The 16,163-nt window shown below is 42.1% G+C and overlaps 1 protein-coding gene across 2 annotated transcripts in view; it reads right to left on the bottom strand.

Moving 5' to 3' along the window:
- Nucleotides 1-16,163, bottom strand: part of MAML2 (mastermind like transcriptional coactivator 2) — a 211,893-nt gene that overhangs the window by 62,541 nt on the left and 133,189 nt on the right. For both annotated transcript variants that reach the window (XM_085575505.1, XM_021536551.3), the window contains exon 2: nucleotides 2,284-3,726. In XM_085575505.1, the coding sequence (XP_085431631.1) occupies nucleotides 2,284-3,726 (1,443 nt within the window). The remainder of the gene's footprint in view (nucleotides 1-2,283; nucleotides 3,727-16,163) is intronic.

The following is a 16,163-nucleotide window of genomic DNA, read 5'->3' on the forward strand; positions in this document are numbered from 1 at the left end:
TTGTTGTCTTTACTGGAAGATAATACCAGCAGTGCCTCCTGCCCCTCTGATTTAATGGCTAGATTTATGTGGCAAGCAGGCCCTGTCCAAGGGGTTGGTGGGGTCTTGCAGCAGTGCAGGCAGGTGCTAAAGGGTCTACAGGACTCATAAATACTGCCAGGTAAATGGTTACATTCAAACTTTTTAAAAACCCTGTAATTCATGGACCAATTATATTTCTAAGTATTGTTCCAGTAACTACAAAATACTCTAATTGAGAGAGACATAACTGATGTTCTGCACTTCATCAGCACTTTGGAATATCTGCTAAGGATCTCTAAAAAAATAACCAGTTATCTCTCTAGAGCATAGAAAAACCAGCATCCTTACTGCAAGAGCCCCATAATCTCTGTCTTAAAAAGCTTCCAAGCTTTTCAACTGTGCTGTGGGTCAGGTAGCCACATCTTGCAGAAACAGCTGTGGGAAGTGGTCAGATGACAAAAAAGATTGGAAATTAGTTGGCAAAAAGAAGTCTGTGGTGACAGGCAAAACCCCTTTCTTGGTGTGATATCTAAAGTTTGGCCCTCAGCAAAGTTCACTTAGGACAAGTTTCATAAACCAAAGATCTTGTGGCCGCACAGGTGAGAAATCCTGCTACACTCATGGTAAATCTTGCAAGCACTACTAGGACCAAGGTGCCAAGTCCCATCCTGTTGGCTGGCCTCCCTGAGCAGAAGCCCAAAGGACACAGAGCAAATAATTAATATTACCTCAAACAGAGTTGCTCTCATGTTTTTATGCCTTTCCAGAATGTGACCTTACAATTTTTTTCAGAAAAACAGTAGTGTTTGCAGAAGTCTTGCCTGTCTCCCCTGTGATGACAGATTGCTGGAAGTTTCACCATGGTTGAATGAAGAAACTGTTAAAAATCATCTATTAAGAGAATGGGCAAATGCACGTAAGAAGAGAGCACCCAGTGGCTCAAGAAGAGGAGCAGCTTGCAGACACCTCCCATAAAACAGCAAAGCTCTGCTTGCATCCTGCAAGCACTCATTCTAAAGCATCTTTCAACAAAGCAATTTCTCACACCTGCCCATAGATTTTTACCTCTTGCTAAGGGACTTGTTGGAGTAAGTCATGGTAAGTTGCTCAGGAAATTTAAAACAATTAAAAGGATAAAGGTGTGCAGGCATACAACTGAATTTACTCTTTCTAAACATCAGCCTGTTCACCCAGTTTGGAGAAGAAACTTCAGCTCGGAGTGATTCGTTCACAGTGCTACTTTCTGGGAGTCCATGGAAAACTTAGGCTTTCATTTTTAGGTAGCTTCTTATAGCATTTTTCACATCTACAAATCATCTCTACATCTATACTGCAATTGCATATCTTCAAATATGCTGAGACGAAATCTCACTTAAACTACACAAAGTTACCTAAACATTCCAAGGTCAAATATGTTTTGATTGTTTTGCACCTGGTTTCCAGACTTTGGGCTACAGCAAGTTTGCACATTCTCACTTTGGAAGTTGGGGTCTGAGACCTGGGTGCACAGAGACTTGACATAGCACAGCTAAGCTAAAGCAGCAGATCTTGTCAGAGTACTGTCTTGTGATAACACAGTGGGAGCTGGCTACGTGGAATATAATTGTAGACATGTCTGTGGCAAACTTCTCCTTAATCTCTAAGCATGTATTTTATCCACAGAATATTCCCAGAATTGTGATGGGTGTTTAGAAAGCTCACAGATAAATCTTAGTTTTTTCTTTGTCAAAGTGATAGCAAATGTGCAAACAGTCTTTTCTGTCATATCAGTCAAAAAATATCTAAAAACAGAATTTCCTAACCCTTCCTCTCTGAGAAAAATGATGGTATAAAAATTAACACTGTAAAACACACTGTCTAAGATAACATAGCAATTCATTAAAATTTTGACTTTTAATAGATCCTAAATTTTTGTAAGCTAGAAAATCTTAGATGGGAGTCCAAAATACACTTGCATCTGCACTACTATCTCACCTTTCTGACAAGTATCTACATAATATATAGCAGTGACATATTCATTCCATTGCATAAAGAGAAAAGGGTTATGAGCATGTGCTTCTTGAAATTCTTCTAAATGTGCATCCATGATACACCTGAATAGGTGCTAAACGTGCCATCACCAGCTCTGCAGAAGTGCATGCTGAGAGGGTCACTAAGTGCCACCAGGACACATCTCCTGCAGCAATGAGGCCAGGCTGGAAAAGCCTTTTTAGTACTTGGACCAGAACAATTCTGTAGCAAAGAAGGAGGAATTTGTCTTACCTGTCTGTGCTGCTGAGAGACTGGATACTGCAAACCTGAGATTTGCTGGCTTTGCTGCATTTTCTGAAGCATCATTTTTTGCTGCATTGCTAGGGTTACATTAGGTGGCCTCTGGAGAGACTGGTTTGGGAGAGGCTGGGCAGTTTGTGGCTGCGGCTGTTGTTGCTGCTGTTGCTGTGGCTGCTGCACGGGAGCTGAACCCTGTGCCTGCTGGGTGTAGTGCAGAAGGGCAGGCTTGTTTTGGGAACCCAAAACCGAAGGCATCTGCTGGTTTGTTTGCTCTGAGTTAAAGTGAAACAAAGGCTTTGTGTTGCCATGATGCTGCTCTAGAGGTGGCTGAGCACTAAAGTTTCTGTTGAGGTCCTGAGGCTTCTGTTGCATGATTATGTCCATAGGATTGCTCTGGGGAGTGGTTGGTTTATAAACATAGTTGTTCATCCCTTTTGTCTGGTTTCCATTCACTGGCACCCCAAGCATCGCTGAGCTTTGTGGGCTGAACTGCTGCTGGCGAAAAGAGGGACTGGGGATTTTCTCCTGCACAAAGGGTCCAGGGGAAGGTCCTGATGGAGACAGAGTGGACCAGTTGGCTGTCTGGTTCTGCTGCTGCTGCTGCTGCTGAATCAAGGCATGCTGCTGCCGATTGGCTGCGATCTGTTTGAGCTGCTGTGCATGAGACACCTCCTGCCAGTTAGGCAATGGCCGACTGGACGCAGAAGAAACCTGCGACACCTGTGTTTGAGGCACCGAGGGGATGGGTGAAGAGGCAGACATGGCAGTGGTAGCCATAGTGAAGGCTGGACCTGTAGAAGAAGGCCTCATCTGTGGGGAGCCCACAGGAGCCTGATTCATGCCTGCTGCATACTCACTTTTTATCACCATCTTATCCATCTGCAGAGATCTCACAGGGCCCCTCTGGCTCTGCTGCCCAAGGTCAATGTTGAATGGCTCATCTTGTTTTATCGTGGCATTTATCATATTCTCTAGCTCAACATCACTCATTGGTGGCACCGATATGTTAGTTAGCTCATTAAACAGTTCCTGAAGCTCAAGATCCATCATTTGGTCCCATGAGTCTTCCCCATATCTGTTAGGGAACATGTTCTCATGGGATGTCTGGCCATCTAAGTGTTTGCTGCAGGACATTGTTTCTCCTGGTTCTTTCTTTACCTCTTTCAAAGTCATATTAAACATGTCATTCCCACTAGCATGGGTATTGTTTGCTAGGCTGCTGGCCTTTCTTTGTGATCCTTGCCCCACAGTCATAGCTCCTGACATTGACTGGCTTTGACAATTGTTAACATGTTGTCCACCTTGTCCCACTGGGATATTGTCACCCACTCTTATCCTCTTAATATCAAGGAAAGAGCTCTCTGAAACACCATTGGGCCTCTTGTTGACAGGCGACAGGTTTACCACCAACTTTCTCTTCAAGGAGCCTTGAAGCTAAAAGAAGCAGAGACAAAAAAAAAAAAAATCATTAGATGATACCAAAGAAATAATTTAATTGCTTGAAAGACAACAAGCAGGTAAGCATTGCTTAGTTCAGAAAGCTCCTCTGGGCTTTTTTTGTCAATTAAGCTGTGCAGAACTATAGGCAAATAGCCTTTAAGTGGTGAATCTCCCTGCCATCACCACCCTTACCATCAGCATTTTTTGAGCACTGCTGCCTCCTGTTCATCACAAACACCCTTCCCCTCACAGGTGTGATGAGGGAGGGAGGTAGCCAGAGCTGTAGTTGGTAAAGACCCTTTGCTCCAGATCTCCTATCTAAGTGTGCCAGACAGATCTAAAGTATTTTAGACAACAGAGACAAATGCAGCCATGAAATCTGCCCTTGTGCCTATCTGGTGGTGAAGGTTTTCATTCTCCCAATTTTGGTACATGATCCAAAAAACCATTTTTGACACCTGTAGAGTCCAAGAGTCCACATTATAATTATAACCATCCTTAGCTCATATAGGTTTATACTGGCCAGAGATATGTATAATTAAAAATCTTAGATATTTACTTGTTGAAAACTGAGAATGACTTCACTGGAGCCATGTCAGGTTGTCAGCCAAGGGTCTGGTCCATGATGTACTGACAGATTATTTCCCAAAGATGTATATTAATACATTAAGCCCTTGTTGTTTATATCCTGAAACATCTCTTATAAAACATACAGTTCCCTCAACACTGCTCTGAGAGTTGTAACTCTATTTTCTTTTCCTTGGGTATTTACAGTGATACTTCCATGTGCTCACCAGTCCCATGGGCCTACTAAAAGAAAAGAGGTTCATGGCTCTGTCTGCCTGATCTACTCATCTGTTGTGTGCTGTGCACACAAATTCCCACCCTGTGCACCGAAAACAGAGATGTCAGTCCCATAGCTGAACAGCCTGGACTTGGTACATATGCCTTCAAGTAAGATTCAGATGCCCTCAAGAAGAGTTGCTTTGAACACGGTTCATAAAAGAACAGATCACTTTAAAACAAGGGCAGCTGTCCTATATTTAGCCCTGTACATTTGATCTTAGAGGTCTTTTCCAACCTTAATGATTCTATGATTCCATGACCAAAGGGGCACGCAGTGAGGAGCAGACACATGCACATGCAGCCCTTGCAGAGGCAGCACACATTGTCCCTTTCAGCCATGAGCAGTGCCAGGAAAATATGCACAGCTCATCTTCCTTTCTGCACTTGGGCAGAAGCACAATGCCTGGAGGCATCAAGACAGTGCCATCTGAGAAATACCTGTGTGTGCCAGTGAGAAAATAATGCCCATACAAACTTTGATACCTTGGGAGGCTTCAAAGGGCAGAGAGAAATGAGAACTCTAATTTTCCAGTTAAGTGAGGAAAAATGACTTATGAGATCATCCAGCCACATTATTTTCATCATGCAGCTTCATGTACAGAAGTCCACGGACATGTAATACTCTATTGTGGCCTCTATGCCCCACAGTTTCAGGCTTACCTATAGGTAAAAGCTCTTCCCAGATAATTTCCAGATGTGAAAAAATTCATTCTGGTGTGAGTATCAATTAATTGCTTGAAAAGAGTTTAACTGAGAAATACTTATTTCCTTCAAACCCACATATTCTTCCATTGCATCATCAGGCCATTGAGTTTGGCCATTAAAAAAAAAAAGTTTGTAATTTCTGTCTCTGATACTGAAAATCCAATTTCATATTTAAAGTTAAATTTCCAGCATAGATTGTAAATCACAGATTCATGTTTTCATAAGGACAAACATGTTGATGCCTACTTGTGTAAGTCTACAGACTGTGTGCATGCAAGAATAATTAATTGTCACTAGGTGTCCCTGACTGGGGAGAGGCTTTGGTGGTCACTGCAAAGAGCACAGACTGTCTTGGATTAGCATGTTCCTTCTGACACATGAGTCACTGTACTTTCCTTTGGAACAAAAAAAAGGTAAGTTGCACTTCCTTTTACCATCATCTTTGCTGTCAGTGTGTTTATTAGAAACCATGCTCGTACACTCAAATTCATCTTCCTGGGAAATGGGGAAGTCCGCAGGTCATTAGAATACATGATTTGACAGCACATTTTGCTTTCAGATGTGCTGCTGACAGAAAGCCTGAACACATAATGAAGAGTACATCCCCTGCATATGTATATGTTCTATGTGGTTAATATGACTTGCTGAGTTAATTTAGGTTTGTTTGACATTTTGAAGCCGAGGGAGCTGTTTAAAAAACTCCACATTTTCAGGGCACCTGCACTAAGCTTTCTGACACATGTAAAAATGCATGTGTTACGCTGTGCTGTGTGTAGTATCTGCTTCTCTCCTGCATTTGAAGTAGGTTCTAGCAGATAGGAGCATGAGGTGGGTGAGCTGGGAAGTGGTTTGCCACACACAAGTCAACAGCAGAGCCAGGCAGAGCACCATGATCTCCAGACACATCCCTTAACATTGTCCTGGAGGACTCCTGGTTTCATGACATCTGCCCACCAAAAAGGGGACTGTACATTTCTAAAGAATAACAAGTGCTAACTTATTGCATCTCCCCAAAACCTTGCACACATAACCCTCGGAACGCTGACAACACCATCAGTCAATAGATGTCCACACCTTAAAGTAGAAATGAGAGCAAGTGAGACTGCAAAGGTATAGGGAACTGAGGCTGCTACAAAGGTCCTGATTTCAACATCCCCCATGAGTTCAGGATATGGAGGGAGAGGGCATGAGAAGGATGTGAGCAGCACACAGGGATGAAGCCCCCTCTACCTCCTTGCACTGAGCTGTTACCAATTATATGTCAGGGAGGGACGCCAGGGGACTGGTGTGTGTTTGTTCAGGAAGATGAGCAGCATTCATCACAAGCCCCTCTGAACACTGCCTTTTGTGGGGCACTGCTGCCCCAGCATTATGCCTCTTTTTTTTTTAAAAAGGAAAGGACCAGGGTACCATCACTGAAATCTTTGCATTTTTCTAGTAATCGTGTTTTTCAATTTCTGACTAAAAGTCAGTACACAAGCCCTTTTTACCCAAGGAAAGCAGACTTTTCAGAAGGAAAAAAAACCAAAAAAAACCCAAAAAACCAAAAAACAACTTGCCAGATTTCAGGCTCCACCTCTTTCAATTTGCAAGCTAGGATTGATTTGGGTCAGTAAACATAAAGCAAAAGTTCCTATAACATACACAGGCACATTCCTCAGATCAAAGAGGTTTGTGATTAAACATCTCAAACTGCTCAAACTGTGTAATACTGAAAGGCCCTGTGATGGGAAACGAGTGACATGACAGTAAGTGGGAGAGGAGGAAGCCCTCCATGCCCAGCTCCATCCCACAGGTAGGTGGGCAGCTCTGGAGGAAGCACCACAGAGCCCAGCATTTCCTGGCAGCGTGTGTCACTGAGAGCCCTTTTGCTGAGCAGGCTCTGGTGAGTCACTGTGAGCTCATGTACTCACAGCAAGGCAGAGCTGGATGATTGATCTTCTGAAGGTAAAACTGAGCCTCTGGAGATAATTTCTGTGAGACAGCCCAGTGCTCTTCCTGGACAAAATGCTTGGGGACAGCAGAGGGCAAACTCTAGAGATGACTTGATCTAAATGACCCGGTGTGATACCATGTCCTGTGCAGAGGGACATATATAATATTTTAAGTTTTATATTTAAAACTTATTCAGAGTATTAGAGGAATTTAAGAGAGGCAGTTTTTTTCTAATGCTCTCTGACACCAGGCCAAATCAGCAGGAAATCCACTGAACTAAAAATTAGGGCTCATCAAATCCTGGTACCAAATAATTTCTCTTCTGGAAAAACAGAAAGGTTTTTCCTTCACCTTTTTTTTGGTTTAATTTTTTTACTGAATATAAAACTAGCAGATTTTGTTTAATTTTTTTTTCTGGCTATTTTTTTTTCTAGAAAATGGAAACAAAAAAAGTTTTTGTACAAAAGCACAGCTTGTCAATGAGAAATTTTAGAGATTGTTTTCTCCAAAATATCCATATCTAACAATATTTTTATCACATCATTGATACATTTCTGACATTACTTATGTGTATTCACCTTATAAATCTTTCCACAGAGTCTATCCAATATAGCCAAGAATAGAATTGTCTGTGTCAGCAGGAAATAATACAGTCTATCGTGTTTCTCTTTCAATGAAAATCTTTTTTTTTTGTGCATTTAGTACGACTTCTGCAGTTGGACTTCCTTTAGAAATTGCTCTTTATGTCATTTAACACAGTGTAGGAAGGAGCACAGTTCTCAGCAGAACTCCTAGACTAACCATCCAGCACCTTGAGTTTCACAGCTCTCAGGACAAGTAAAACACAAGCTGTCCCTCTGACTTGCCCAGGTAAGTCCATAGTGCCTACAGATCAAGGCCTTGTACAGAGATGTTAGTTCTGTATCAGACTCATTTTGAAATGTTTATAGCTGAACACTTAAGACTGGGCGAAAACACCAAAATACCCCAAGGAAACTACAGAGAAAATACCACAGTTTGATAGTCTTAAGTCCCCACTAAGCCTTTTAGTGGAAGACATAAAAGGAAGAATCCTCCCACCTTTGTTCTCCCAGCTCTCACAATTTCCTACAAAGATTTTCAGTGTTCTTACATTGTGTGGTGGAACAACAGGGATGAGACTCCCAAGGTGCTACTGACTGAGATCCCACACTGTGAAGCAGGCAGTGTGGCAGTGCTAGCAGTTCCTGTGGAGCAATACTTCTGATGATAGAAAAAGCAGCTCTGGATTTTGTGCTTTAAATGTAGAAGCAGCAAACAAATCCACCTTAAAATGTCCGTTTTGGGTTATCTAGACTTTCTCACAGTATGTGTCGACTGCACTGGAAACAAAATTTTCCACAAAGCTGGGGAAGCAAAAGGGTAAAGGAATTACAGGAAAAATAAGAAAAAATATTCAAACAATGAAAATTACGAAAAATAATTCCTTTCAAAGGAGGAAAATATGCTGAGTGATATTTATGCTGTAAAAGCACCTTTGCATTGCAGGACTGGACCTAGCAAGCTGCCCTTGAGGCTTAGAGCCTGATTCTGAATTGCAGCAACTCTCAATTTTTAAAATAGTGTTTGCTGCCAGCAGTATCACTTCCTGTGATGTTCAGAGCTGTGCCAAGCTGGGGAGCACCTTTCCAGCAGGGACCAGGGCACACCAATGCAGAGCCTCCCTGCTGCAGGCACCTCCCAGCATGCAGGAGGACCAGATGCCTCTGTCCTTTTTTTCTTACCCCTTTAGCCAGACAGGATGGTCGTGGTGACTCACACCATGGACAGCTTCAAAGCCACAGAGGCACCCTGGGGCTGACACAGACATGATGAGGGATCATCTCTGAGATGCCATCTCTGGGGCCACCACAGTTCCTAATGCCACAATCACACAGGCACCCTCAAGGCCCATTTCTGACTACAGACCCAGTTTTGAGGGTTCCCATCACCACTATTTCTATACATCTGAAATCCACTGGCTCTGATTGTTCCCCCTCCTTCCCACGCCCAGGAGAATCAGGTTCACCCTTGGTGTCTCTCCTGAAAATCTCAGTAGTGTGATCCTCTTCTGAGAACTTCTCCCCAGCCCTTCTGCTCTTCACTTTCTCTGCACTACTCAAGTACATTTATTTTTAATCTTTTGTCTTCAGATGCAGCATCTACCTGACATGGCTGAGGATGCAAGCATGAGAGTTGTCTTCAGAGAGATTTTAGCACTGTGAGTTGACAAAGCCCAGTCTGCTGGGTGATGCTGTTCTGGTAAGCACCATTAATTTTTCATGCAGGACTGAGCGACAGAGTGGAGGCCTGGGCACTGCACACAATGGAGAGCAGCCCTGAGAGCTGGAATGTCCTCCCAGCACCATGGCTAGGACAAGGTGGTTCCTCCATGGGTGCAAAGAGCTGTGCAGGGAAGCAGAAGCTGTTTCTTGCTCTGGTCAGGTTGCAGAGGCTCAGCTCCAGGTGTCCTCTGCCACCCACCCTGTGTTCATAAGAAGGGGACCAAGTGCTCTCTCTGAGCCTGAGGAAGAGGAGGAGACACAGGTGCCTTCAGCCCCACACTGTTGGTGAGCATGGCAGCTTGAGACAGCACACCTCCACTCTGCCTCACTCCCCTCCTATTTAGCTAACCAGCTCCAGGGACCACTTGGATGACCAGGGTTTACTGCCATGAAAATTTTGCTCTATGCATCCCAGAGTTCCCCACTGCCCATGCCTGTCCTTCTGACCCAGGTGTCCATGCAGACCTCTTGCAGTGGTGTCCTGACTCTGGTTCATCCTTAGCTGTAGGCACCACTGGCAATAATAAAGCTGACTGAGAGGCAGCACAATTTTCCTCCCTGTTTATTGTAATGTTTAGTGCCACTAAAACTGAATTTATAGTAAAAAATAAGGATGTTTCTTGGCTGACAAGTATCCACTTACTTTTCATTAGCTGGGACATGGCTGGCATAGCAATCAGTATGTTAGAAATCCCACAATTTACCTTTGCTTATTGAAAAATTATGTATCTTGCCAACTGAACATACCAACCTAAAAATGCATCCATATTATTCACAGTGTATTGCCTAGAAACATAATGTCAGGGCTTTGGTCCAGGTTGCTGAAGCACAATAATTATATTTTTATGCAGATTTTACATCTGATGGATTATAAAATATCATGTCTAGTCACAGTCTTTTAGAAAAATAGGAACACAGAAAAACAATAGCATTTTAACTAGGTCAAGATTGCTAATCAGAATGTAGCAGTCATTACTGTGTGCAAAACAAATAGGCATAAAAGATCTGTATTTTTTATCTTGCAAGCTGTGTATCTGTCTTCTGGAGGAGTCTTTTCTGCTTGCTCTTTCTTTCTGTCTTTCTTTTTAATTTTTTTTTTTCTTTTCCTTTTCAGCCATGAATAAATTAACAATCACTTTGTGTGAAATCTACAGAAATTTATGTCAACGTTTATTACCATGAAATGTGGAACAAAGCATAATGCAACCTGAACTTTGGGAAATAGGACTGCTTAACTGATCCTATCCTGATGAGAAGAAAATATCAAATGCATTATAAATGCTGACAGGATGATCAGGCATGTAAAAGAGGTCATCCAATACCACCCTCCACATTGTTTACCAGTTTCATAAGTCAGCTTAAGGTATTAAAAACACATACTGTCTTGCACAGGAAGATCCTAATCCTTAAAAATGTTGCTGCTGTTATTCGATTTGCCTTTTAGAGATCAACAGCACAGCAGATTTCACCTAAGGAAAGACTGTTGAGAGCAGTTTGGTCCTGGTATTCTGCTCAGCGCTGCTTCCAAATTGCTGCTCTGTAGGCTCATTCGAGCACATATCCATGCCCACATGTGGGCTTTTATTACCTGTCTAAGCACTCTGTTATCAAAAGCTCAGTCCATGGAGGAAGACAGTAGCCCTCCATCCAGACTTGGAAAAGAAGGAAATATTTAGACTGTTTCTCTATTCCGGCAAATCAATGCATCACACGGGACACTCAAGTCAACTGTTTGGCCTTGAGGTCTTCTTCAGGGTACATTACAGTTCACAGGAGATAGAGTCACCACTTGTCAATTGGAAAAGAAACATCCCTTCAGCTTATTACCCAGTCATGCTTCCAGCAGCAGACTCCATCAGCCAGGACAAGGAGGGCCCACATCAATGAGAGCTGCCTTCCATCATGCATCAATTAATACACTTAATGAGCAAAATGGCTTCTTGTTAGAAGGAAGGAGCCCTGACCCTCTGCCAAAACTTCAGTGGGGAAGTGATATTTAGGATCAAATCCAGGCCTGTGGTAAGAGGCCTCCTACAAATTGCTGCACTTACTTGATGGTTGGGTTTGACCTGTATTAGCATATTCCTCCTGGCTCTCACCCACATGCACGGTCACCCCTCTAAGGACATGAAGTAAGAGCAGTACTTAAGAGCCTTTTTCAAAATCTTCAGCTTAAATGTGCAGTGTCAGGACAGACAAAGATTTAGACTTATTTGAGCAAAACAGGCAAAAATTTCAAGGGCTTTGGAGGGTTTTGAAACAACAATTGGAGAGCTTTTAAAATATTCCTGTGAAGAGAATGGACAATGGAAAGGACAAATAAAAGAAAATGATGAAAGTTTATATATAAAGACTCTAACTGATTAACTGCAGATCAAGAGATTATTTAGCAAACTTGAGCAGCAATAAATTAAATCCCAGTGAAATGATACACTTTCTCATCCAAAGTGGATAGAGTCTGAGGAACTGCATGAGAGATTCAGAGCTCATCAAGTTCTAAAGAGGGACTGATCATTTTTTAGGAAATTGGAAGATGCTGACTTATAAAAGGTAATGATGACATATTTAGAAGGGAATGAAAAATATTAAACATCAAGGCTCAAATTAGTCTGTGGTTATTGGGGACTAGTGGTGCAGGGGAAAAAGAGGTAATGGGGTGGAGTGGTGATTTTTGTAGGCATGTCAAGGTGACTGTGTGTCTTCCCCCAATATATTTGTCATTGATATTGATAAGATACCTCCAGGTTTAGTAAGGATATAAGTTCACAGCTCCTCTATTTTTAACACTTTAGGAGTCTGGAGGAAAACTGTAAAAATGGGATTAATTTGACCAGTATCTAGGTCATTCTGGAATATGAAGATCAATATGGAATTGTGATAAATATGGAAGGGCATTAGCAGGTTACAAGAAGCCCAAATGCTTTGTTGTCTTAGGCTGGCACATGTTCAGGTGAACTTTTGTTATTTGGTCTTTCTTTAAGTTCCATCTTCATGAGAAGGTTGAAAGAGTCCAAACACTTGAAAATGGCCAGAGAGACTGAATGGAAAGGTTTGGAACCAAGGAATCATCCAGGAAGGAATGCTTCAGGAGCTGGAAAAGGTCAGTGTGAATAGAGGGGACTAGAGCAGTCCAGGGTAAGAAAAAGGCACCCATAAACTAAAAGAAAACCTCAACAATCCAGGTACTGAAAAGTTTAAAAGATCATGCTTAAAAGGAATGTGAGAAATGACAGAGGATGAATTTACACAGGAGGATGAGAGGATGGTTGCACAAGTAGACAAATCAAATGCATGGAGACATCTCTGAAGAAAGTGAAAGTAAGTTTTCTAGTTTTCTTTCAGGTTAACAATGAGAATATTTTCTAGTACAGATCATCTAGTAAAAGCCTGGCTTTTGCAAAAAGATTTGCTTTTTGCTTTGGCAAAAGAGGTTCAAGGAGATTTCATCTAGGCAGGACTTACAAACCTTCTCAGGGATGAAGTGATGCTGTTTGTACACTGCAGCCCTCAGGTCCTTTGTCCTGCCCCTCTGAAGCAAAGCCCAGCTGCTGAGCACCCACTATGGTTTGTGCTTGGAGCAGCAATCCCAGTGAATGTTGGTGCTCTGGGTAGCCACAGTCAGCAGCCCATCCCCACCAGCTGTGGCAATAAATGACAGAGTTACCACAAAACTTTCAGGTATTTTTGGCTGCTATGGCAGTTTTTTTGTGAAAGAGATTGAGTGGATTAATTACCACTGGTGCTTCCTCAATGGCTTATTTTCCTATGTGCACCGATCACTTGTTGAGTGAACTCATGCAAATAGAAACAGCACTGAAAAATCAGTAGTTCCAGGCCTCTCAAATATAACAGACTATCTCAAAGTCATATTTTCCTCCACAGCAGCCTTGAATCTGTTTCTAGTCAGTTGTGATTGTTGACTTAGAAAATTCAAAATGAGAAAAATTCCTTGTTTGGAAATGACTGATTAGAATAGCATGTCCTTCCTGACACAACACACTGTGACAGGGGGACACATGCCTACAAGAAAGGACACAATCATCCCAAGAAACAGCATTCCTCCAGCTATTCAGTGAAAACATCTCAGCCAAAGACTCTAAGAATCTCTAAACTACAACCAAGGTTCATTTCATCAGAGCTGCATCACTTTTGTAGACTACACACCAATGACACGTCGGTCTGCACAAGCTGAACTCTTCAACTGCTCTGCTGGCTTGGATAAAGGAGTCCAGGCCCCTGGGGTAAGTCCCCACCTGGATTCATGCAGCAGAAACCTTCTGCAGCTGTACAGCTCTAGGGCTGTGTCCCTAAACTTCATTTTTGCAGGCCACTAACACAGTAAAATGTTCACTAGCTACTTGTTGATTTACCATGTTACTCACAAAAAGAAAATAGAAGTATTGTGGCAGAGGCCTTAGTGGAGGGTTTCCTAGAAGACCTTTGGGATCATAAAATGATGGAGCTGTGAAGGGACCTCTGATGTAGAATCAGAGAATCATAGAATGGCTTAGGTTGGAAGGGAACTTGGGGATCATCTAATTTCAACTCCCCTGCCATGGGCAGGAACACCTTTCACTAGATCATGTTGTTCAGAGCTCCACCCAACCTGGACTTAAAAACTTTCAGGGATGGGGCACCCACAACTTCTCTCAGCAGCCTGTTCCAGTGCCTCACCACCCTTGCAGTAAGGAATTTTTTCCTAATTTCTGATGTAAATCCACTCTTTTCCAACTTGAAGCCATTCTCCCTTGTCTTGTCACTGCATGCTCTGCTTTCAGCAGAGCTACCAACAAAGTTACATCAGGTTGCTCAGGACATTGTCCAGGCAAGTGTTGACTGCTTCGAAGGATGAAGACTCCACAACCTTCCTGGGCCCCCTTCCAGCTCCCCTGTTTTTCTTTACCTCTAGTCAGCAATTTGTATTCCTTCCTTCTCATCCTTTTGTTATTCACTTATAGGGTAGATCTGGTATGTAACTGGAAAATTTTGAACGTAGAGCAAATGGAGGGTATGTATAAATTTGACTTGTCTCCAAGTTAACAACATATATGATGAGGGAGAAGGAGGAGATGAAAGCAATAAATGACAATGTACATGAGAAATGTCAGTCTCTGTTTCTACAGAGATTCCTTCAGGGAAGGCATCAGATCAGTAGTTTTTAAATGACATAAAAAATCAAAGGGTTGACTGAGCAAAGTGATGCTCCATCAGATGAATCTGAGTTGCTAAAGCTTTTGCCTAAGCCTGATCTAAAGTTTATTGAGATATACAGGTCTTTAAATGGACTTTGTTGGACTTTGTTTCTCTGTTCTTGATTATAAGATTCCATGACAAGGACTTTATCTCTCTATATTTTTTTGAAAAATACTCTTCATGCATTTAGACACTGTCAAACACATTAATAACAAGCCCTATTTTCCAGCTAAATTTCAAAAGACACCAATGCACATTCAGCACCTCTGAAAAGCAGACATCTATTTGGGTGTCAAAATATGGATCCCAGCATACTTCTGAAAATACTAGCCAGGATAAATATAATTTTCCATTTTATAACTAATGTGAAACCTTTCACCTTTATGATACCATTTAATGGTGACTAGAAATCATTACAGATGAAAGGCTGTACAGCAAGCTACTATATTTGAAACTCTGGAGGTAGCAGACTGGTTCCTAGTGGACAAATGGCCATATCAATCTTGGATCTAATTAGTTCCTTTGCCCTTTCTTTCTTTTATAATCCTTAGCTAGGAAGCTCTGGGTCAAATGTGCTCAGAGGGCGCTCACCAACTTTCCACTGTCAGAAAGAGCAAACAAAAACTCAGGGTTGTCAAAGCACTTCAGTGAAACTTTCCTTGCATATTACTTAGACTAGGCTGGCTTTAGTAGATATATATTTATTCTCATGTAGATATATATTTATTCTCATTTATGGTGTGGAAATAAGCATTTTACAGTCTATTAAAATGTCTGAAAAAAGAATCAAAGGTATTTCTGTCTAGAAATAAAGTTTTTGTTCTCATTCACACTTCTGTCTATGGTGGTCTGTACTTGGGAGAAGCCTTTGAGAAAGATATGTAGTCTTTCTTGGGATATGGACCAAATCAGAGCAGCCTCCGGGGCAGCTCTTGCTGTGGCAGGCATGGATGAGTTCAGTCTTTAAGTCATCCATCAGGCATGTTTCACATACACTGTAAAACACAGAGGTACATTCCCCAAGCAAAATTCAAATTCCAGGGACCCCCTAAATATTGATATTTGTCTGCCTATATGGCTTTGTTTGTGAATCTGTTCTGAAGCCCAATACATCAGTGAGCCAAATCTTCTGTTGCTGTAAACAGATGCAGCTACACTGACCTGTGTCAGTGCTCTATTGAGAACCAACCCTGAAGCCTGAAAGCTGGATTACAAACCAGCATTTACTGGAAGTGCAGATTGTAGGAGGAACTTTTGTTGGATGCCTATTGCAACAGATTCCTCACTCCTTTTTAGAGTGCCTCTAGTGTTGCAGGCTTTTACTGAGGGAATACAATGGAGCTGGCAGGAAAGCCATAGCTCTTCAGCATCTCAGAAAAGCAGGGGGAAAAAAAGAAAAAGAGAAAAAAAAAAAAAAAGTCTAGCAGTCCTTAAGGATACAGCACTGCT

The sequence above is a fragment of the Lonchura striata genome, chromosome 1, assembly GCF_050655825.1.
Source record: "Lonchura striata isolate lonStrDom1 chromosome 1, ASM5065582v1, whole genome shotgun sequence".
NCBI classification, from domain to species: domain Eukaryota; kingdom Metazoa; phylum Chordata; class Aves; order Passeriformes; family Estrildidae; genus Lonchura; species Lonchura striata.